At 43.9% G+C, this 25,900-nt stretch overlaps 1 protein-coding gene across 2 annotated transcripts in view; it reads left to right on the forward strand.

The window, feature by feature from the left end:
• FBLN2 (fibulin 2) overlaps nt 1-25,900 on the forward strand; it is a 62,225-nt gene that overhangs the window by 23,891 nt on the left and 12,434 nt on the right. For both annotated transcript variants that reach the window (XM_073591535.1, XM_073591534.1), the window contains exons 4-6: nt 16,527-16,656; nt 21,239-21,425; nt 21,531-21,665. In XM_073591535.1, the coding sequence (XP_073447636.1) occupies nt 16,527-16,656; nt 21,239-21,425; nt 21,531-21,665 (452 nt within the window). The remainder of the gene's footprint in view (nt 1-16,526; nt 16,657-21,238; nt 21,426-21,530; nt 21,666-25,900) is intronic.

Here is a 25,900-nt window from a genome sequence, read left to right on the forward strand (position 1 = left end):
ATATACACATGAACCGGAAGTGACTGATGATGATGATGATGATGATGACATCTTTCTGGTTGGCTTGTTGGTTTCCCAGTGCATCCTGGGATATCTCATACCTGCAATACCTTCAAAGCAAAGCAAAGCTAACGCTGAATAAATGCCTTTGAAATACAGCAGGTGCTGTAAGTGAGCGTTGTCATAGACTTCTATGGAGGCTTTGGAGACGCTTTGAAGCGCCAAGAAAGTGACATGGGGGATCATTTTTGAAGTGAAGCAAACACAACGTGTGACCAGGACTGTAAGGTGACCATTTTATTTAGTGGGAGGGGCTGTGATTGGCATTTAAAGCATCCCAATGCCACATATTGAAGTGTTCGCACTCTTTTTCATTTTTATATATATAGAGAGAGAGAGAGAAGTGCACTCAATGTCACAGTCTGCTCGTTAATAGCTGACTTCACATAGAAGAAATATTTTAATGAAATACATAGCTGGGCTAAAGGGCGTTTCATTTCAGCTTTCAGTCGTTCGCTCGGTTATTTCTAGCCGCGCCGCTCTCGTTTTTTCCTTCGATATTCCTCAGAGACTCTCCACAGCTGTTTCTGAGTTTCGTGCCGCAGACAGTTTATCACAGAAAGAATTTACAGCGCGTTCCGATCGTCCAGGAACCAACAATTCCATTTTCTTATTTTTTTCCCTCATCCGCGGAGCGCTCGTTCCACGTTATAACGCTGGGATCTCTTATAAACAATTTTTTTTTTTTTTTTACGCTCTGAGCTGGAATTTCAATACAACCCAGAACCAGCGCGGGATTTTTTACGACCTCCAATGTGAGCGAATGGAAAGCACAAAATTCACTTAGAAAGTTTCCAAAACTTTCCGGCTAATCGGATTTCCTCCTGTGTGCCGGCGGAGCGCCGTGGAAGCCGAAGGCTCTGGTCGTGTCACCAGTTGTGTTCAATTATTCCTTCAACCCCCCCCCCCCCACTCCCCCAACTATGCAAATTTTAACAGAGGCCTTTGTTTGTAAAATGGCGTTTACGACCCCGGCGGCGAGCGTAAGATGGGCGAAAGTGAAGCCCTTTCTAATGAAGTCAACGCGGCGTCTGTTTTCAATGATACGGATTTAAAAAGACTAAAATGTTTATTACAATGTTACGAATAGAAATGTCCTAATTCCGGGACCTTCCGTGTCCTACAGACAGAATCCGGGCCCTCGCCCACGGACGCCAAAAACGCCATATATTTTTTTTGACATTCAGGCTTTACTGATCTAAAAGCAGCCCATTGATGTTAATAGGTCTGTACTAGGGTTGCACCGTTACCTTTTATTTTTACCGCCAAGTATGGGCAGTGGCGGCCCATCCATACGGGGTGCAGGGGCGCCGCCCCCCTAATCCATGCGCCTGGCCCCTAATCTACATGCAGGGCGCTGGACACATGTATTTTAATGGGTTTTTTTTTTTGAAGCACATGATTAGAGCCTGAGGCACTAATTGGCTTCAAAAAGGGGTGGGCTCGGGGCGCAGAGCACTGTGCCCTGAGCCCACCCAGTTGTGTGACATTAGCAAACTAATATTCGCTAATGTATTCCTGCTTCTCCTCCCAGCCAATCAGAAAGCACGTCCTGAGACCTTATTGGTCAGGGAGTCCTAAGACTCCCTGGCCACAAACCCGGACGCATGATTCGGAACCCGAACTGTCCGGGTGAATACCGGACAGGTGGCAACCCTAGGCATGACCTGGACTTGGTGATAGGAGCCAGGCAAAGGCCACAGAGTAGGCCCGCTCGATTGTAATCGATAATGATGGTGAGAGCCCTGAGAAGGCAGGTGTCATAGGAACTACAGAGCTCCTAGTGGCGTAACTACCGGGGTCGCAAAGGTCACACTTGCAACTGGGCCCTGGAATTCCTCCACCGACTTCCTTGGGACTTGCTTGTGACTTGCTTGCAATTTCCTTGCAACTTCCTTGTGACTTCCTTTGGACTTCCTTAGACTTGCTTGCAATTTCCCAAGCATGAAGTGGTTTACCTCCCTTTTTGTTTTGGCTAAGTCTTGCTGATTGCTTAATTCTTGCAGTAAAACCAAAGAAATGACCCGGTAGTATATTAATTTCCATTTATTAAACAAAAATGCTGCTTAATAAAATTTACAGATACAGGAATGCAATATAGATACACTAAAGTAACTTTCCTTATGTTATAGCTGGTCCACAATTTTCCTAACAAACAGGACTGCCAGCAAAACATGTTCTTGGCAGCCGTTCTCTCTCTCTCTCTCTTTCTCTCTCTCTCTCTCTCTCTCTCTCTCTCTCTCTCTCTCTCGTATTATTGTTTCTAGTATTGTCCCTTGGCAGAGACCTCCTTTCAGTTTGTGCTGCTGGCCTTTTATTTTGGAAAGGTTGTTAGCCCTGCGCTTCTACATCGGCTTTCATAAGGGACTTTTTTTTTCTAGAGACTCTAAATGGCAGTGCAGTACCACAAATGCCAGAAATCAAACATGTCAAAAGGTTAGCATATTGTTGATTCTTAATGACAGAATTAATACTGAGCTTGGGTCTAGTGTTTGACAAGAGCTCCTCTAAAAAAAATCCGAACAGCTAAAAATCTATCTGCTCTTGGCCATTAGGTTTCTATTGTTCTGTAGTATACTGACATCTAGTGGTCTGTTTTGTGCCACTACAATTTGTATACTTTGTGATTCATTATCTCCCTCTGTCCTTCCCTCCTGTTTATTGCTAGTTGGCGCACTCCTAGCCAGACCCTCCCTGTTTCTTACATGTTCCCTCAGTCAGCGTTAGTTATTTGCAGACACAGGGCTTAGGAAGGTCATTGTCTTCTTATACCTCAAAATACTGGAAAACAAATCCTCTGTACTGCAATCAGTTGAAGTAAAGCTGCATTGGATTCAACGTCTGTGTCTTACTGAAGAGTTAAGCTGCCTGTGGATAGTGTTAAGTCAGCAGGTGACTGTAATGCCCAGACAGCCTGGGTCTAAGGAGGAATGTCAATGCATAAAGGGGAATTTGAAACATATACAGTATATTGTAATGTAAATACACCCTTTGAGAGTATTCCTTCACTTGTTGTCATGCTGATCCAAAGGTTTGTCCTGGCAATGAGGACCACGCACCCTTCTCTAGAAATGAAACACTCCTTGTAATGATGACCAAAGCTTTATCTATCATGTGTAAAAACATGGAAATTGCACCATAATGTACCACCAGGGGTGGTCTGACCATTCGGGCCAATGGTAGCAGGTGCGGGGAGCGGGGCAAAGAAGGCCTCGGATCCTGCGGAGCCAAATCCGATGCACACAGCAGTGCCTTCGGGGTGCAGGCAGGTTGACAGCATCTGGCTCTGGGTACCATCTCCACACAGCGAGCGGACAGAGACAGAGGCCATGGGGAAGTGACCAGAATTGAGAGCCCAGAAGGGAGATGACCTCTGCCTCTCCTTCTGCATTCAACCTTCTCTTTGTCTCTCACCCCCTCTCTCATTCTCACCCCCCTCTATCTCTCCTTCTCTCTCAACTCTCTCTCTCCCCCCTCTCTTTCTCTCCCACCCTCTCTCCCTCACGCCATCTCCCTCTCAACCCCCTCTCTCTTAACCCCCTCTCTCTCCCTCACCCCCTCTCTCTCACTCTCCCTCTCTCTATCTCACCCCCTCATCCCCCTTTTCTCTCACCCCCTCTCTCCCTCACCCCTCTCTCTCTCACCCCTCCTCTCTCTCACCCCTCCTCTCTCTCACCCCCTCCTCTCTCTCACCCCCCTCTCTCTCACCCCCTCTCTCTCTCTCACCCCCCCTCTATCTCTCCTTCTCTCTCACTCTCCCCCCCTCTCTTTCTCTCCCCCTCTCGCTCTCCCCCCTCTCTTTCTCCACCCTCTCTCCCTCAACCTATCTCCCTCTCAACCCCCTCTCTCTTAACCCCCTCTCTCTATCTCACCCCCTCATCCCCCTTCTCTCTCACCCCCTCTCTCCCTCACCCCTCTCTCTCTCACCCCTCCTCTCTCTCACCCCTCCTCTCTCTCACCCCTCTCTCTCCCCTCACCCCCTCTCTCTCCCTCTCTCTCTCCCTCACCCCCTCTCTCTCACCCTCTCTCACCCTCTCTCTCTCGATCCCCCCTCTCTCTCTCTCCCCCCTCTCTCTCACCCTCTCTCTCCCCCTCTCTCTCTCTCTCTCTCTCCCTCTCTCTCATCCCCCCTCTCTCTCTCTCCCCTCTCTCTCACACCCACTCTCTCTATCTCACCCCCTCATCCCCCTTTCTCTCTTACCCCCTCTCTCCCTCACCCCTCTCTCTCACCCCTCCTCTCTCTCACCACCCCCTCTCTCTCTCATCTCTTTCTTTCCCTCTCTCTCTCACCCCCTCTCTCTCCCTCACCCCCCTCTCTATCACCCCCTCTCTCTCTCACCCCCTCCTCTCTCTCTCTCCCCCTTATCCCCCTTTCTCCCTCACCCTCTCTCTCTCACCCTCTCTCTCTCATCTCTCTCTCTCCCACCCCTTTCTCTCGCTCTCACCCCCCCTCTCTCAACCCCCTCTCTCTCATCCCCCTCTCTCTCCCCCTCATCCCCTTTTCTCTCTCACCCCCTCTCTCCCTCACCCCCTCTCTCTCACCTCCTCTCTCTCTCATCCCCTCTCTCTCTCTCTCTCTCTCACACACCCCTCTCTCTCACCCTCTCTCTCTCTCGTCTCTCTTTCTCCCACCCCTTTCTCTCGCTCTCATCCCCCTCTCTCTCTTAACCCCCTCTCTCTCACCCCCCTCTCTCCCTCACCCCCCCTCTCTCCCTCACCCCTCTCTCACCCTCACCCCTCTCTCACCCTCTCTCTCACCCCTCTCTCTCTCTCTCTCCCACACACTTTTTTTCTCTATCTCTCTCTCTCTCATCCCCCTCTCTCTCTCTCTCTCAACTCTCTCTCACCCCTCTCTCTCTCACCATACCTCCCCCTTCACTTCCCCTCTCTCTCTCAACCCCTCTCTCCCCTCTCTCTCACCCCACTTCCCCTTCACTTCTCTCTCTCTCTCTCTGTCACCCCCTCTCTCTCTCACCTCCCAACCACCCCTCTTTGATTCTCTTTGCCTCACCCCCTCTCTCACCCCCACCACCTCTCTCTCCCCCCTCTCACTTTTACCCCCACTGAAGCTTGTGGCCCCCTCCTGGTCACCCTGCTGGGATTCTCCCTGGACTAGGAACCTACAATCACTGGACTCTTGCTGGATGGACTTTTCTTCTCTGGAAGTTATGAACCTGGCAGCCTGCATTATTAGTTAGTTAGGACTGGACTCTGGACTGCTGTGCTGGCCAACAGAGTTTCTGGAAGCTTCAGTAAAGTTTCATACCTGGTTTGAAGTTACTCTAAAGGGGTTGTGTAGGTGTGCCTTAAATGTGGGTGGGGACACAGGGGGCCCCATGATCTATTGCCTGCGGGCCTCATGAGAAGTCAGTCAAGGTGTCAAGTCAGTCAAGTCACACAAGGTGTGAAGAGAACAAATATTTAGGACAAACCTGCTGAATTTTTATTTGAGCTCAGTTTCTTATTCCTCACATTCGTCCTTCTCTGCGATCTTCGGGGATAAATGACGGGTCACATCTTTAGCTTATGACGCTGTCAGTGTAGGATGTGACATTGAACATGGAAAGGGTCGTTCTCCATGCTGTCCTGATAGAAGACGGATCGTTCCCTCGGGACTACCTAACAGCTGAATCACTGCGATCCGTTCAATGAAATGCAGATGTTCTCATGGAGGATACAGACAATAATAATCCGGAATAGGAAGTCCGGACAGAGATGGATGGAGGTTCGGAGATCAGCTAAGGAGGACGAGTGTCCTACCTGAATGGAGAGAGGAAGGAGCAGAGTCCACCAGCAGTGCAGAGTATTTCAGGAGAGGAGAGTCCAGTAGCGGAACTGGAAGGAATATATAACTCTATAAATCATTTCATACCGTGCCTTGAAAAAGTATTCATACCCCTTGAAATTCTCCACATTTTGTCACGTTACAACCAAAAACGTAAATGTATTTTATTGGGATTTTATGTGATAGACCAACACAAAGTGTCACATAATTGTGAAGTGGAAGGAAAATGATAAATGATACAAATAAATATGTGAAAAGTGTGGGGGGAGGGGCATTTGTATGGCGCCCCCCGGAGTCAATACTTTGTAGAACCCCCTTTCTCTACAAGTCTTTTTGGGGTGTCTCTACCAGCTTTGCACATCTAGAGAGGACATTTCTGCCCATTCTTCTTTGTAAAATATCTCAAGCTCTGTCAGATTGGATGGAGAGCGTCTGTGAACAGCAATTTTCAAGTCTTGCCACAGATTCTCAATGTGATTTAGGTCTGGACTGTGACTGGGCCATTCTAACACATGAATATGCTTTGATCTAAACCATTCCATTGTAGCTCTGGCTGGATGTTTCGGGTCGTTGTCCTGCTGGAAGGTGAACCTCCGCCCCAGTCTCAAGTCTTTTGTAGACTCTAACAGGTTTTCTTCTAAGATTGTCCTGTATTTGTCTCCATCCATCTTCCCATCAACTCTGACCAGCTTCCCTGTCCCTGCTGAAGAAAACCATCCTCACCACATGATGCTGCCACCACCATGTTTCACGGTGGGGATGGTGTGTTCAGGGTTATGTGCAGTGTTAGTTTTCCGCCACACATAGCGTTTTGCTTTTAGGCCATAAAGTTGAATTTTGGTTTCATCTGACCAGATCACCTTCTTCCACATGTTTGCTGTGTCCTCCACATGGCTTCTCACAAACTACAAACAGGACTTCTTATGACTTTCTTTCACCAATGTCTTTCTTCTTGTCACTCTTCCATAAAGGGCAGATTTGTGGAGAACACGACTAATAGTTGTCCTGTGGACAGATTCTCCCACCTGAGCTGTGGATCTCTGCAGCTCCTCCAGAGTTACCATGGACCTCTTGGCTCTTCTCTGATGAATGCTCTCCTTGCCCGGCCGGTCAGTTTAGGTGGACGGCTATGTCTTGGTAGGTTTGCAGTTGTGCCATACTCTTTCCATTTTCGGATGATGGATTGAACAGAGCTCCGTGAGATGTTCAAAGCTTGGGACATTTTTTTATAACCTAACCCTGCTTTATACTTCTCCACAACTTTATCCCTGACCTGTCTGGTGTGTTCCTTGGCCTTCATGATGCTGTTTGTTCACTAAGGTTTTCTAACAAACCTCTGAGGGCTTCATAGAACAGCTGTATTTATACTGAGATTAAATGACACACAGGTGGACTCTATTTACTAATTAGGTGACTTCTGAAGGCAATTCGTTCCACTAGATATTAGTTAGGGGTATCAGAGTAAAGGGGGCTGAATACAATTGCCCCCCCCACACTTTTCACATATTTATTTGTAAAAAATGTTGAAAACCATTTATCATTTTCCTTCCACTTCACAATTATGTGCCACTTTGTGTTGGTCTATCACATAAAATCCCAATAAAATACATTTACGTTTTTGCTTGTAACGTGACAAAATGTGGAAAATTTCAAGGGGTGTAAATACTTTTTCAAGGCACTGTAAGAATAGGTAGGGAATCCCATCTGGGAAGTGTGGTCTCCGGGTGGGGATTTGCAGAGTGGGTTGTATGGCTGGTGACAACGTTGGTGTGCAGCCTTCCATTCTTGGTGTTGTCCGCCGTTGATGTGTTTTGCCCTCAATCTGGACTGGGGGGGGGGCATTCTCAGTCGTGATGTAAGCAGTGGGAGGAGTTATGCAAATATCAAAATGTCTTGATGCATGGGTGTCAGTCTACAGAAGTGGGCACTCCTAGGGAGGTTGTATTTGCATGATAATACCTGCCTGTGATGCTGAGCCTCCATGATTGGAAGAGCTGAAATCCAATTAATGAAAGGGCAGGCCAGGGACAGTCAGATTGAGGAAGAAAATGGCTAGATGATGCTGGACATCCTCCAGCCAGGAAATGAGGCAGGCTCTATCTGACTTGCTGAAGCTTCTAATGCACATTGTGAGAAGCTCACAGTGTGCAGTGAAAACAGAGGAAGACATTTCTGTCCAGGAGAGGAGCCGCTACAACTGTGCAAGACTGAAGAGGAGGCCAGAGTTCCGCTCTGACATTAGCAGACGGAGAAGTCACAGAAAATGTGGTAGTGGAGGGTGGAGCGATGAGTTCATCATTTTGGGAACTCTTCGGTATAAGGAGCTCAGACAGATCGGAAGTTCTTTTGTTCTTTGGAAGAAGAAGCCAAAATTCTGTCTAAGTCCAATGTGAGACTTCCACTGACGGGAGCCAAACCCAATCACCGCGCTGTGATGTCATCCGCCTAATCATCGCTCGTACAGCTGTGTAGGAACCTTGTGACTCCCCCAGAGCAATGAGTATAAATAAAGACTTTTCTTCTATCTGGATAGAGAGGTGAGGGATTGGAAGCAGCCAACCCCCCCACACCACTTGCAAATTGAGGGGACATGGGCCCTTTCCCTACATTTAGTACCCTAATGTGGGAGTATCTTATAAGAAACTATTCTAGAAGCCCCCTTTGGGAGAAGGGGCTTCCCCAGATATCTGCCCCTTCCCAAATGAAAGGGTACAGAGGTATATTTGTACAATTACCCTTTCCACAAAGTGTTAAAAAAATAAAGGAAAGTGATGTCCCCAATGTAAATTCATCATCAATTATGTTGTCCAGCCACTTGAGGATGTTTCACCACTCCAGGATAACCCTCTTACCAACGATGTATCACCACCACGGGGATGACTCTCTTCCCAACAATGTTTCATCACCACGGGGATGACCCTCTTCCCAACGATGTTTCATCACTACGGGGATGACTCTCTTCCCAACGATGTTTCATCACCACGGGGATGACCCTCTTCCCAACGATGTTTCATCAACACGGGGTTGACCCTCTTCCTCACCACGGGACCACGGGGGCGTCTCTCTTCCCAATGATGTTTCATCACCACGGGGACGACCCTCTTCCCAATGATGTTTCATCACCACGGGGATGACTCTCTTCCCAATGATGTTTCATCACCACGGGGATGACTCTCTTTCCAAGGATGTTTCATCACCACGGGGATGACCCTCTTCCCAACGATGTTTCATCACCACGGGGATGACCCTCTTCCCAACGATGTTTTATCACTACGGGGATGACTCTCTTCCCAACGATGTTTCATCACCACGGGGATGACCCTCTTCCCAACGATGTTTCATCACCACAGGGATGACCCTCTTCCCAACGATGTTTTATCACTACGGGGATGACTCTCTTCCCAACGATGTTTCATCACCACGGGGATGACCCTCTTCCCAACGATGTTTTATCACCACGGGGATGGCCCTCTTCCCAATGATGTTTCATTACCACGGGGACGACTCTCTTCCCAATGATGTTTCATCACCATGGGGATAACCCTCTTCCCAATGATGTTTCATCACCACGGGGATGACCCTCTTCCCAATGATGTTTCATCACCACAGGGATGACTCTCTTCCCAACGATGTTTCATCACCACGGGGATGACCCTCTTCCCAATGATGTTTCATGACCACGGGGACGACTCTCTTCCCAATGACGTTTCATCACCATGGGGATAACCCTCTTCCCAATGATGTTTCATCACCACGGGGATGACCCTCTTCTCAATGATGTTTCATCACCACAGGGATGACTCTCTTCCCAATGATGTTTCATCACCACGGGGATGACCCTCTTCCCAATGATGTTTCATCACCACAGGGATGACTCTCTTCCCAATGATGTTTCATCACCACGGGGATGACCCTCTTCCCAATGATGTTTCATGACCACGGGGACGACTCTCTTCCCAATGACGTTTCATCACCATGGGGATAACCCTCTTCCCAATGATGTTTCATCACCACGAGGATGACCCTCTTCTCAATGATGTTTCATCACCACAGGGATGACTCTCTTCCCAATGATGTTTCATCACCACGGGGATGACCCTCTTCCCAATGATGTTTCATCACCACGGGGTTGACCCTCATCCCAATGATGTTTCATCACCACAGGGATGACTCTCTTCCCAATGATGTTTCATCTCCACGGGGATGACTCTCTTCCCAATGATGTTTCATCACCACGGGGATGACCCTCTTCCCAATGATGTTTCATCACCACGGGGATGACTCTCTTCCCAATGATGTTTCATCTTCATCACCACGGGGATGACCCTCAATGATGTTTTACGGCCACTTAGATGACCCTCTCTCCAATGACGTTCCACCTCCACCAGGATGACCCTCTTCCCAACAATGTTGCACCACCACAAGGATGACCCTCTTCTCAATAATGTTTCTCTGCCAGTAGGATGAACCTATTACCAATTGGACATGTGCACACTGGAATATTTTGTTTCAGAATTTCGGTTTCGTCCAAAAAAATGTATTTATTCACCGACACCAGGATGACCCTCTTCCCAACAATGTTTCAGCGCCACCAGGAAGACCCTCATCCCAACAACGTTTCTCTGCCACCAGGATGACCCTCTTCCCAAGGATGTTTCACCACCACTAGGATGACCTTCTTCTCAACGATGCTTCGCTGCTACTAGGATGACCCTCCTCTCAACAATGTTTCACTGCCACTTGGATGACCCTCTTCCTGACAATATTTCACCGCCACCACTTTGACCCTCTTCCCAATGATGTCTCACCGCCACCAGGTTGACCCTCTTCCCAATGATATTTCCCTGTTGTACTACTGTCACTAAATGACAAATCTCTGGCATGGCTGTAATGTAAATAAGCCCCCGGAGATCCTGGGTGACATCATTGACCAAACATAGTCAATGAACAAACCCCTGGGATAAAAGGCTGCTTGTTTACATACAGCTGGTGGGGATTCGAAAGGGCCAATTTTGACCATATAGTTGATTTTTTTTTTTTTTTTTTTTTTAGGGTTAAAAAATGTTCTTCATTGAACATACATCTGGATGAAGTAGTAAATCTTTTGGCGTTCAGATGAAATTCCATCTACGCATTAAATAAAAACCTCGCCCGGAGTTGACCCTTTTCACAGGGAACAAGGTGAGTCATAAAGAGACGATTGTGAAAATTTTCGCGAATCAAATGAAAACAAAGTATTCGGCCAGAATACATAAATGAAGTCATTCCAGAAGATTTACTGGATCATAAAATCCGCTTTAAAGGTCAGCGCGGTCCGCCGTACAGAAACATGGCGGTCGGCGGTGGTGGAGGTGAGGGAAGGCTTTGATATAAAGCCTCTTATTCAGATTGAACCTGGTGGGTGTGAACTGCAAACCCAGACAATCAGTTGTGCAAGAGATGCCGAGCCTCCGAATAAGTATCAAAACACTCTAAAAATATGTGCAAAAAATACTTTAAAAAGGCCCCTTATGCTCCTCTGCCAGGAGCATAAGGGGTTAACACTGTCGGCATCAGCAACCTCTCCTCCGGAGCAGGATTGGGATATCCTCCTTCTCGGGACCATATCAAAGAAAGAGACAAAAGCACCACCGAATACTTGTGATACATGTATTAAAAGTCAATTTAAAAAGGGCAAATATGCACAAAGATCGGCTCCAAACAGCAGATATATTCCAAACCAGCAGATGGCAGCCTCTCCACGGCCAGGCTGATTGTATTCTGCAAGCGACCTCTTGTCCTCAGGGCGGAAGCCAGGCCTCCGGAGGGTGTGATGACGTCACAGAGGGTGTGGCTGCGCGTTTCAGGGTGGTGGTACCCCTTTGTCAAGCCATCAGGCTAGATCAGGCTACATATGTACATACTTTGGCCACCATGCTGCCTGATGCAGCTCCACATCCTATTGCCAGGCATCCAGAGGGTGCTATAACATCAGAGGGTGTGGCAATGAAACCCTTTTGACAAGCCAGTAGGATGTGGAAATGCATCACACTATATATATATATATATATATACTGTATATACTGTGGCCACCATGCCATCTGATGCAGGTATACATTCTATTGCCAGGCATCCAAAGTGCATGATAATGTCACAGATTGTGTGGCAATGCATTTCAGGGTGGTGCTACCCCTTTGTCAAGCCAACAGGGTGTGGAGATGCATCAGGCTACATATATATTTATATATATACATGCTGTGGCCATCATGCCACCTGATGCAACTCCACATCCTATTGCCAGGCATCTGGAGGGCATGATGACGTCACAGGGGTGGAGATACCCCTTACCGCAAGCCTACAGAATATGGAGCTGCATCAGGCTATTCAGGCTGCATCAGGCGATTCAGCTCCACATCCTATTGGCTTGACTAAGAGGTACCACCACCCTGGAGTGCGTTGCCACACCCTTTATGATGTTATCACACCCTATGGATGCCTGGCAATAGGATGTGCAGCTGCATCAGGTGACATGGTGGCCACAGTGTCTATATATATATATATAGTCTGATGCAGCTGCACATCCTATTGTCTTAACAAAGAGGAAGCAACTGCCCCAAAACATGTTGCTTGTGATGTCATCACGACATCCAGATGCCTGGCTTCCGCCCTGAGAGTCTGTACAGTGTCTGGTTGGTTGCTAATTCAGGACAAGGCTGCTTGCAGGACACACTCGGCCTGGCCGTGGATAGGCTGTCATCTGCTGGCTTGGAATATAAGTGCTGTTTGGAGTACAGCTTTGTGAGTGCAGGTTTGCCTTTCATTCACTTTTCATAAATTTACTACAATTAGTGGGTGGAGCTTTTTGTCTCTCTCGTTCTTTGAGCTCCTTTTTTAGATTTCATGTCAAATAAAGACCTAAAAACCCACAAAGGGCGGCCCCAGGGGTATGAGAGGTATGGTCCGGCTGAGGTTTGGCAGATGAAGTGATATGGCAGGAGAGGTGAATCCGATACAAAGTATCCGCTCTGTTTTCATTGGACTTCACCGGGAATTACCGATCAGAGATTATCTCCGCAGCCAAGCAGACCTCCACCCAATACACAATTACCAGAGACCTGCCAATGCTTTTTTTTTTGCCTAACATAAATATTTTTGAAATCCCTCACTTGGAATGATCCTGCATTGGGTACGCTGTACACGGTGGAAATTCACATTCGGAAATGCACCTTTAGGTGTCATTCACATTATAGCAGCATGCAAATACGTTCAAAACCTCGCAATTTTGTATGCGTTCAAAAAACACAAACAAAAGGATGTCGCGGTTAGGAGTAAGGAGATGTGCGGTCTACACCAACCTTGAAGCTCTAAAAGGCGCATTAGATACTTCTAGATATTTGTTGGGCACTGAAATGAATGGGACATCCGATGTGTGTAGAGCAACGTCCAATGTTGTGAATGGGGCCTAAGATGGTTCTTAAAGTATAACTAAAGGCAAAAGTTTTTTATTTTTATTTTTTTTTTTGGGATCGAGTGGAGAAGGATCTAGTGGCCATAAAGAAAAGAGTCAGAAAAGAAAAAGAATGAACGCAGGGCCAGCATGACGGGATTAAAAGGGGTTTGGTATGGGGAAGGTATTTCTGGCCAGTTTAACATTATTAAAGAAGCACTTATATGATTGGTGGAGTGGGCGGTAGCAAGTGGAGCTGCAGAAAGGGATTATCTGTAGGAGGGTCTCAGGTCTTCAGAGAGCGTGCTTGAGACAACGGCCCACCCCGGTGTTTTGGGTCTGAGGTGGACCATGTTCTGGGGAAATTGTCGTGGCAGCCGGCAGGGTACAAGGTCCTTATATGGGATTGATTATGGAAAAACATGTACATTTGTAGGGACCCGTCCTCGGTACGGCTCCCATTATTATGTTTGGGACCCGTCCTCGGTATGGCTCCCATTATTATGGTTGGGACCCGTCCTCGGTGCAGCTCCCATTATTATGGTTGGGAATCCGTCCTCGGTATGGCTCCCATTATTATGGTTGGGACCCGTCCTCAGTATGGCACCCATTATTATGGTTGGGAACCGTCCTCAGTATGGCTCCCATTATTATGGTTGGGATCCGTCATTAGTATGGCTCCCATTATTATGGTTGGGATCCATCCTCGGTGCGGCTCCCATTATTATGGTTGGGACCCATCCTCGGTATGGCTCCCATTATTATGGTTGGGATCCGTCCTTGGTGCGGCTCCCATTATTATGGTTGGGACCCATCCTCGGTGCGGCTCCCATTATTATGGTTGGGACCCGTCCTCAGTATGGATTCCATTATTATGGTTGGGACCCGTCATTAGTATGGCTCCCATTATTATGGTTGGGACCCGTCCTCGGTATGGCTTCCATTATTATGGTTGGGACCTGTCCTCAGTGCGGCTCCCATTATTATGGTTGGGAATCCGTCCTCGGTATGGCTCCCATTATTATGGTTGGGATCCGTCCTCGGTGCAGCTCACATTATTATGATTGGGATCCGTCCTCGGTATGGCTCCCATTATTATGGTTGGGACCCATCCTCGGTGCGGCTCCCATTATTATGGTTGGGACCCGTCCTCAGTATGGCTCCCATTATTATGGTTGGGATCCGTCATTAGTATGGCTCCCATTATTATGGTTGGGATCCATCCTCGGTGCGGCTCCCATTATTATGGTTGGGACCCGTCCTCAGTATAGCTCCCATTATTATGGTTGGGACCCATCCTCGGTATGGCTCCCATTATTATGGTTGGGACCCATCCTCGGTGCAGCTCCCATTATTATGGTTGGGACCCGTCCTCGGTATGGCTCCCATTATTATGGTTGGGACCCATCCTCGGTGCGGCTCCCATTATTATGGTTGGGACCCGTCCTCAGTATAGCTCCCATTATTATGGTTGGGACCCATCCTCGGTATGGCTCCCATTATTATGGTTGGGACCCATCCTCGGTGCAGCTCCCATTATTATGGTTGGGACCCGTCCTCAGTATGGCACCCATTATTATGGTTGGGAACCGTCCTCAGTATGGCTCCCATTATTATGGTTGGGATCCGTCATTAGTATGGCTCCCATTATTATGGTTGGGATCCATCCTCGGTGCGGCTCCCATTATTATGGTTGGGACCCATCCTCGGTATGGCTCCCATTATTATGGTTGGGATCCGTCCTTGGTGCGGCTCCCATTATTATGGTTGGGACCCATCCTCGGTGCGGCTCCCATTATTATGGTTGGGACCCGTCCTCAGTATAGCTCCCATTATTATGGTTGGGACCCATCCTCGGTATGGATTCCATTATTATGGTTGGGACCCGTCATTAGTATGGCTCCCATTATTATGGTTGGGACCCGTCCTCGGTATGGCTCCCATTATTATGGTTGGGATCCGTCCTCGGTGCAGCTCACATTATTATGATTGGGATCCGTCCTCGGTATGGCTCCCATTATTATGGTTGGGACCTGTCCTCAGTGCGGCTCCCATTATTATGGTTGGGAATCCGTCCTCGGTATGGCTCCCATTATTATGGTTGGGATCCGTCCTCGGTGCAGCTCACATTATTATGATTGGGATCCGTCCTCGGTATGGCTCCCATTATTATGGTTGGGACCCATCCTTGGTGCGGCTCCCATTATTATGGTTGGGACCCGTCCTCAGTATAGCTCCCATTATTATGGTTGGGACCCATCCTCGGTGCAGCTCCCATTATTATGGTTGGGACCCGTCCTCGGTATGGCTCCCATTATTATGGTTGGGACCCATCCTCGGTGCGGCTCCCATTATTATGGTTGGGACCTGTCCTCGGTATGGCTTCCATTATTATGGTTGGGACCCGTCCTCTGTATGGCTTCCATTATTATGGTTGGGACCTGTCCTCAGTGCGGCTCCCATTATTATGGTTGGTGTTATCTGCCAGTAGTTGTTTGTCTCCGAGTCTGTGTTTGTTGCGGCTGGAGGCCTAAACATGTACAGTATACGCAGGTACCAGATGTAGATGCCCATAAGGACCTTGTTACTCCTATTTGTCAGACTATTCTGGATGTTCATATGTTACATATGTTTATAGGTTCACATGTTTATATGTTATTTATAATGTTGTTAACAACAACTCTGTATTTTTTTATTTTTTTTTTATAAAAAAAACATTCGACCTATAGAGGACAAAGCCTAAGAACATTTGATTTTCCCCCCATTTACACAGAAATAATGTAGTAGCAGTTTCACTGCATTTTTATAAAAATACACCCCTTAGGGTCAAATGTTTCATTCCTTGAATGAATGTAAAGCCCACACTTTTATTTTGTTTGGTGTTCTATGGTGTAGAGAAGGTTTAGAATACCTGTGTTTTTTTTTGTTTTGTTTTCTGTGTCCCATTGTGGAGATTTCTCATCACTTCCTGTCCCAGTGACACAACAGGAAGTGAGTGCAAATCCCTCTAAAAGGAAAACAAGTCCCTTGTCATGCCCCCTTTGGGAGATTTCCTCTTAACTTCCTGTCCTAGTGACACATCTGGATCTCCTGAAACCTCCATAACATCACAGCACAAAACGGACCAATCAGAGCCGCTGTGCAGCGGTACCAAGTTCTATATCGCGGTCACTTGATATTCATGCAGTTGTTGTAGATGTGAATGAGCCCCGAGTTATAGGAATATAATAATAACTATTATCTGTTGTGTTGCAGGCTGGCACAGAGGCAATGCTGCCTCTCCTACATCAAGGAGAACACCTGCATCGCCGGGATGATCGCCGCCAAGGAAGGTGGAATCTGCTTAGCAATGGAGAATGACCCTTGTGAGCGATCGCACTTTAAGGTGAGATTTATTAACTTATATCTAAGAGAAATGTATAAAATAGCTCAGCAAAGAGCGCCATCTGGTGCTGAATTGTGATGCTGCGGGATTTCGATTTTTGGTTAGAATCTTATTGTCCTATACCAGTGGTCTCCAAACTGTGGCCCAGGGACCAGATGCGGCCCTTTCCTTGCCTTTATCTGGCCCTTGGACACCAACAATGGGGCACCATTCCCTCCACTGACACCAATGATGGGGCACTATTCCTTCCTCTGATATGAACAATTGGCACCATTAGACCTCCTAATAGATGGGACTATTCCTCAGACTGACACCAACAATGGAGCACCATTCCTCCCACTGACACCAATGATGGGGCACTATGACTTCCCTCGAGACCAACAATTGGCACTATTCCTCCCACTAATACCATTGATAAAGCATTGTATACTCCCATTGATGCCACAGCATTTTCTACTACCGATGGCCACATTCCGGCCCTCAGAGAGTCTGAAGGACAGTGAACTGGCCTTTTGTTTAGAAAGTTTGGAGACCCCTGCTCTATACAATGCATTCAAGTGCCGTAACTAACCCATCAGAGTTTAACAGACAATGAATTTAAACTGCTGGTGGGGGGGGGGGGGTTCTAAGTGATTGCACCTTTGCTTTTTACATTTCTTCTGAAAGTTTTCCAAAATCATCATATGTTTTTATGAAGTGTCTATCGGTTTAGGTGCCGATCAGGTGCTCTCAGCTAAAATAAAGAAAACAAATATACACTCCTTGACCAAAGGTTTGTTGACCACTGACCATCACATTTTTATGCCTGTTGGTACTGATGTTGGATGAGAACACCTGGCTCACCGTCGGCATTACAATTCATCCCAAAGGTGTTCAGTAGGGTTAAGATTGTGGTGGTAGGTGAGGAACACCTCTAGCCAGTTGGAGAATTATTATTACTAGATTAGTGTATAACCTAAAACATGGTCAACACATCTCAGGGAATTGAAGCTCCCCCTTCTTCAGGACTTTGGTAGTGTTGGATCTATTGGTTAAGGGAACCACAGTCTCAAAAATCCCAAGGGTGCTCAGTAGGGATGAGTTCAGGGCTCTGTGCAGGACATCTAGGTTCCTACACACCAAACTGGTCAAACCATGTCTTTATGGAGCTGGTCCAAACTGGTCAAGCCATGTCTTTATGAACTTTGTCCAAACTGGTCAAAGCATGTCTTTATGGGGCTGGTCCAAACTGGTCAAACCAAGCCTTTATGTAGCTTGTCCAAAGCAGTCAAGCCATGTCTTTATGGAGCTGGTTCAAACTGGTCAAACCATGAATTTATGCCCTCTAGCTGGTCAAACCATGTCCTTATGGGGCTGGTCCAAACTGGTCAAATCATGTATTTAAGTAGCTGGTCCAAGCTAGTCAAACCAAGTCTATATGGAGCTGGTCAAAAATGGTTAAACCATGTCTCTTTGGGGCTGGTCAAAATTGATCAAACCACGTCCTTCTGAAGCAGGCCCAAGTTCGCCAAACTATGTCTTTATGGGGCTGGTCCAAACTATTCAAGCCATGTCTTTATGAAGTTGGCCCAAACCGGTCAAACCATGCCTTTATGAAGTTGGTTTATACTAGTCAAACCATGTCTTTATGGGGTTGATCCAAACTGGTCAAACCGAGCCTTTATGTAGCTGGTCCAAACTGGTCAAACAATGTCTTTATGGGGCTGGTCCAAACTGGACAAAGCATGTCTTTAAGTAGCTAGTCCAAATCAAAGCTAGTCAAACCAAGTCTTTATGTAGCTGGTCAAAACTGGTCAAACCATATCTCTTTGGGGCTGGTCCAAATTGGTTAAACCATGTCCTTACGAAGCAGACCCAAGCTCGTTAAACCACATCTTTATGGGGCTGGTCCAGGCTCATCACACCATGTCTTTATGGAGCTGACTTTGTACACGGGGGGCAGTACAGTCATGCTGGAACAGAAAAGGGTCTTCACCAAACTGTTACCACAAGGCTGGAAGAGCACAATTGTCTACAATGTCTTTGTATGATGCAGGATTACCAGGACCCTTCACTGGAGACACTTGAACTCCATCATTTTGAGGGGTTCACATACATTTGGTCGTATAGTGAAAATCTATTTTTTTCTTCCTCTTGGTTTACCATTGTTGTTGGCCGTTGTGCTTTTTTCCCAAACTTCAGCAAAGTGAAGCATTCCTTCCCACCCGTATTTCTTTCAGGATTTGTATATCTCTGGCAGTTGCTGATCTCCAGCCTCCCCGTCCCTCTGACACCCCATTTCTCAGGCATGCTGTCAGTTTAAATAAAAAATATATATATATACACACAAGACCCTAATTTACTGTTGTTGTTGTTGGCCGAGGGATATAATATTTTTATCTGGATTCCTTTCTGGATGTTTGCTCGGGTCACAGAAGGGTGATGTGTGTGGGAACTCCATGAGGAACATTTTCTTCTCTGCCCACCCTGGGGGGGAAAAAAGTTAACCCCATGTAAGCCTAGGATGGGAAAGTTGGCAGCAGGTGGATATTATTCATGTCATGCATGCAGCGCCGGATTTTCAAGGGGGCAAAAGGAGCCCTCTAAAAGAAAAATGATGCAAAAATTATATAAAACAATATTAAAAATATATATATAAAAAATAATTTAAAAAATTATATATATATATATATATATATATATATATATATATATATATATATATATATATATATATATATATATATATATATATATATATATATATATATTATAAAATGTATAATAAAAAATTATATAGAACAATATAAATATATATAAATATATATAAATAATATATAATAAAACAAATAAATAATCTAAAATGTATAATAAAAATTATATAAAACAATCTAAAAAAATAAAATATAAAATAATAAAAATAAATAATAATAATATAATATATAAAACATATAATATTATTTTTTTATAACACAATATAAAAAATATTTATAAAATAATAAAAAACATTATGACAAAATAACATAAAATGTATAATAAACATTTATATAAAACAGGATAAAAAAAGTTATACATAAAATAATAAAAAAAGAAATCCTGATGAAATAATATAAAATGTATAATATATATATATATATATATATATATATATATATATATATATATATATATATATATAAAATAATAAAGTAATATAAACTGTATTATAAAAAAATTATATATACCAATATAAAAAAATTATATATAAAATAATAAAAAAATAAATAATAATGAAATAATATAAAATGTATAATAAAAATTATATAAAACAACATTAAAAAAAATTATATATAAAATAATACAAAATAAATAAATAATTATTGAATAATATAAAATGTATAATAAAATAAATAAATAAATAAAACAATATAAAAAAAGATATATAAAATAATTTTAAAAAATAAGGATGAAATAATATAAAATGTATTATAAAAAATTGATATAAAACATGTTGGATTAAAAAAAAAAAGATATATAAAATAATACAAAAATATAAGTAAAAATAAAATAATATAAAATTTATAATAAAAAAAGATATAAAAAAATTTTAAAAATATATATAAAATAATAATTAGAAAAATGATGAAAGAATATAAAATGTATAATAAAAAAAGTATTTTCTTTTATTAAATGTATCTTGGGAAGTAATATTTTGCCGGCCATCATCTGTAAAACTCCGGACTCTGTGTCATGCATTTTAAAAAAAATGTGTGAAGCCCCTGTAAATGTAAACCAACGCTGTGTATAAGAGGTCCCCCAACCTGAATTGCCCTGGGCCCCCCCCCCCCCCAAGGTCCTGCGTGCATGGCATTGGAAGGGAGCACTCTGTCACCTTTAACCCCCGATGTACTTTGCTCTTCAGTAATATAAACTGTATTATAAAAAAATTATATATACCAATATAAAAAAATTATATATAAAATAATAAAAAAATAAATAATGATGAAATAATATAAAATGTATAATAAAAATGATATAAAACAACATTTAAAAAATTATATATAAAATAATACAAAATAAATAAATAAATATTGAATAATATAAAATGTATAATAAAAAAATATATAAAATAATATAAAAAAAATATATAAAATAATTTTAAAAAATAAGGATGAAATAATATAAAATGTATTATAAAAAATTGATATAAAACATGATGGATTAAAAAAAAAAAAGATATATAAAATAATACAAAAATATAAGTAAAAATAAAATAATATAAAATTTATAATAAAAAAATATATAAAAAAAATTAAAAAATGATATATAAAATAATAATTAAAAAAATGATGAAAGAATATAAAATGTATAATAAAAAAAAGTATTTTCTTTTATTAAATGTATCTTGGGAAGTAATATTTTGCCAGCCATCATCTGTAAAACTCCGGATTCTGTGTCATGCATTTTTAAAAAAATGTGTGAAGCCCCTGTAAATGTAAACCAACGCTGTGTATAAGGGCTCCCCCAACCTGAATTGCCCCCCCCCCCCCCCAAGGTCCTGCGTGCATGGCATTGGAAGGGAGCACTCTGTCACCTTTAACCCCCGATGTACTTTCCTTTTCAGCTGTGCTGCGATTGCTGCTCCCTGGGGCTGAAGATCAGGAAGGAGGGTCACTCCTGCGAGTCCAACCTGAACCTGGGCTACCCCTGTAACCATATGATGATCCTGTGCTGTAACGGAGAAGAGCAGCTCATCCCACCGGATATAAAGATCCCACCAAAACTGGAACCTACATCAAACCCAGGCAAGGGTAGGTGGCCCTGTCTAATTGGACGGGGAGGGGAACAATTGTTTCGCCTCTTTAAACTCGTTATAAATCACAACTGTCTTTTTATCTTTTGTATTGTATTGGCAGACGTGGATGAATGCGCCCTGAACACTCACAATTGCGCTAGAAGTGAACGCTGCGTCAACACGGATGGATCGTTTGTTTGTGTCCCGGAGGTGATGTGCCAGCCCGGGTTCTTGTTGGAAGAGGGAGTGTGCCAAGGTAACCTTTAGTGCTCAGAATCGGGGGGCGCAATGATGACAATGTGGGCTTTCAGGAAGAAATGGATCAAATTTAAGGCGTTTCTCTAGACAAAGTTTTTTTGTAATCTTTTTGGATGAATTTGTGATTTTTTTTTTTTGCTTTCTGTGTCCCTTTGGTGGGATTTTCCTTTCACTTCCAGCCCCAGAGTCACAAAAGGAAGTGAAAGGAAATCTTTCTTAGTTGTCACCAGCACAGGTGTCCCCGCTGGAAGGTTCCCCTCACTTCCTGTCCCAGAGATATATGTAACATTTTTAGATTTCACATCTCTTCCTCAGTGACAATCAAGATGTGGATAAAGGGGTACCACTGTTCCTCCTGTACGGGGGCCCGAGCCAGCAGGGGGTCCAGGCAGCGTGGTGAATCAGATGTGGGCAGGGGGGGTGATCAATGCTGTGGGGGGGCACACAGGGGGTACCTGGGCAGCAGGAGGAAACACATGGTGCACAAGGAGGGTGATTGGTGTGCTATGGGGGGTGGGGGGAGGCAATTACTAGGACCGGTCCCCTGTATGGCTCTCTCTGCAGCAGCTGAAAGCCGGATTCTTCTCCTCTCCCCCCTGCCGGATTTTAGCTGCTGCAGAGGGAGCCATACAGGGGATTGGTTCCAGTAACCCCCCCCCCCATGCCACACTAATTACCCTACCTGTGCACCATATGTTTCCCCCTGCTGCCCAGGCCCCCTGTGTGACCCATCCCCCCCCCCCCCCCCCGCAGTGTTTCCGGCATCCTTTCTCTCCACCACACCAGCTTTCAGGTGCTGCAGAGAGAGCCATACAGGGAGCCATACAGGGAGCCATACAGGGAGCCATACAGGGAATTGGTTCCAGTAATTCTGCCCAGGCCCCCCTGTGTGGCCCCCCTGCTGACATCCTTTCTCTCCACCCCGCCAGCTTTCAGGTGCTGCAGAGAGAGCCATACAGGGGATCGGTTCCAGTAATTGCCCCCCCACCCCCTCATGCCACACCGATCACCCTCCCTGTGCACCATATGTTTCCCCCTGCTGCCCAGGCCTCCCTATGTGCCCCCCCCCCCGCAGTGCTTCCGGCATTCTTCCTCTCCACCCCACCAGCTTTTAGCTGCTGCAGAGGGAGCCATATAGGGGATTGGTTCCAGTAATCCCCCCCATGCCACACCAATTACCCTACCTGTGCACCATATGTTTCCTTCCTGCTGCCCAGGCCCCCCTGTGTGGCCCCCCTGCTGGCATCCTTTCTCTCCACTTCTCCAGCTTTCAGGTGCTGCAGAGAGAGCCATACAGGGGATCGGTTCCAGTAATTGCCCCCCCACCCCCTCCATGCCACACCGATCACCCTCCCTGTGCACCATATGTTTCCCCCTGCTGCCCAGGCCCCCCCCTTTGTGCCCCCCACCCCCTGCAATGCTGCCGGCATCCTTCCTCTCCTTCCTGCCAGAAGCTGCAAGCACACAATAGAATCCTTCAGGATGGAGAGTGGGGGGAAGGGTCCGGTATGTCATATATACCAGCCCCTTCCTTTCTTGAATGAACACAATGAGTGATCAGTACCGATCGTCACTGTGTTCATACATAACTGAAGCATAGTAAACTGTGTTTATGGGGGGGGCGTGAGGTGGGCTGTATGGGGCCCCGTGGTTTCTAACAGCAGCCCTGGTGACCAATAGAGAGGGTGGATCTCCCCAATAGAGACACATTGGGGGAGATTTACTAAAACTGAACAGTATAAAATCTGGTGCAGCTCTTCATGGCAGCCAATCAGCTTCCAGGATTGTATGTCAAAGCTTCATTGAACAATCTGAAGTTAGATGCTTATTGGCTCCCATGCACAGCTGCACCAGATTTTGTACTCTCCAGTTTTAGTAAATCTCCCCCAGAGAGTAATAAAAACTGAATGAGGTTCTAACCCATCTTTACTTCATCCAATAAAAAAAAATATTTGGGCTCAAGATACGCTGAAGATTCATTTGCTTATATTTGGTTCCCCCCTCCCCCCTAATCAACATGCTTCAATTCTTCTGACATACTTTATGTTAGGCCTAGTGATGTCATCACCGGGTCTCTGTGCTTCTCTATGCAATGCAGGCAGATCATGGCAGGTGGGAGGGGCCGGCAGGGGGCTGTACATAGCTTCCTGACAACCTCCCAGCCTCAGTACTCCTCTCAATCCTGATGCAAGTAGTGGGAGGAGTTATGCAAATATCAAAATGGGTGGGTGTCAGTCTAGTGGTGTGGGTGTTCCTAGGCAGGCTGTATTTGCATAGGTAACGCCCACATGTGATGATGAGGCCTCCATGACTGAAAGAACTGAAATCCAATGAATGAAAGGGGCGGGGCCAGGGGCAGTCTGGCTGCGGGGAAGGGCTAGATGCAGGGCTGTAACAAGGGGTGAGCAAGAGGGACAGCTGCCCTGGGCACTGTGGTATCATGTGAGGTGCAGGGGCACCACAAGGAGATTGGGGGGAGGGGATTTGTGTTGGGAGGGGGGATTTTGGGGGCAACAGGAAGTAAGAATTGTTCTAGGAGGGGAAATTTGGGGGGATTTGTGTTGAGAGGGGGGATGGGGGAAGAGCTAGTAGTGATATTCGGGATAGACGTGTGCACTGCCGAAAAATTCGCTCATTTTCGTTTTCGTTTCATTAATTTTTTTTTTTTTGTTTTGTTTTTCGGGTCATTTGTTATGATCGAAATCCGTAAATTTGTAAATTCCACAATGCGTAAATTTTAAAATTCATAAATTCGAAAATTCGTAAATTCGTAAATTCGTAAATTTGTAAATCTGAAAATACAAAAATAAGAAAGAAAATTCAAAAGAACGAAAATCTGAAAATTTGAAATAATAGCTAACTAATAATTTCTGTAACTATTACTAACCAATAAATTATAGGTATTGGAATTTCCTCTCAAATTTGGCTGTTAGTGAACGTAATGAATACGAATTTATCCAGAACAAACTAATAATAAATAATAGTAATAAAAAGTTTTTATTATGATTATTAATATTGTTATTTAATATTATTAATTTGTTACCTTCCATTCTTTTAGATACGGCATTCGGTACTTCACATAATTCGTAACTTCGGATAAATTCGTATTTGTTACGTTCACTAACAGCCAAATTTGAAAGGAAATTCCAATACCTATAATTCAATAGTTAGTAATAGTTATTAGAATTTTCAGGCTTTCGAATTTTCGGATTTTTGAGCTTTTGAATCTTTGTTCTTATTTTCGGATTTTCGAATTTCTGGATTTTTGAATTTCGAATTTACGAATTTTCAAATATTCAAATTTATGAATTTACGAATTTTCGAATATTTGAATATACGAATTTACGAATATTTGAATATGCGAATTTACGAATTTTTGAATATTCAAATTTATGAATATTCGTTCCATTCACTAACAGCCAAATTTGAAAGGAAATTCCAATACTTATAATGTAATAGTTAGTATTATTAGAATTTTCGGGCTTTCGAATTTTTGGATTTTCATATATTTGAATCTTTGTTCTTATTTTCGGATTTTTGAATTTCTGGATTTTAGAATTTAGAATTTCCGAATTTTCAAATTTACGAATTTTCTAATTTACGAATTTACGAATTTTCGAACATTCGAATTTATAAATTTTCGAATAAATTTATGAATATTAGAATTTACGAATTTTCAAATATTCGAATTTACAAATTTACGAATTTATGAATTTTTGAATATTCGAATTTATGAATTTTTGAATATTAAAATTTACGAATTTATGAATATTAGAATTTACAAATTTTCAAATATTCGAATTTACAAATTTATGAATTTTCAAATATTCGAATTTACGAATTTTCGAATATTCGAATTTACAAATATTCGTTCCATTCACTAACAGTCAAATTTGAAAGGAAATTCCAATACCTATAATTTAATAGTTAGTATTATTAGAATTTTCGGACTTTCGAATTTTTGGATTTTCATTCTTTTCAATCTTTGTTCTTATTTTTGGATTTTAGAATTTAGAATTTCCGAATTTTCAAATTTACGAATTTATGAATTTTCGAATTTACAAATTTACGAATTTACGAATTTTCAAATATTTGAATTTACAAATTTACAAATTTATGAATTTTCGAATATTCGAATTTACGAATTTTCGAATATTCAAATTTACGAATTTTCGAATATTTGAATTTACAAATTTACGAATTTACAAATTTTCGAATATTTGAATTTACGAA

The sequence above is a fragment of the Aquarana catesbeiana genome, linkage group LG07 (assembly GCF_042186555.1).
Source record: "Aquarana catesbeiana isolate 2022-GZ linkage group LG07, ASM4218655v1, whole genome shotgun sequence".
NCBI classification, from domain to species: Eukaryota; Metazoa; Chordata; class Amphibia; order Anura; family Ranidae; genus Aquarana; species Aquarana catesbeiana.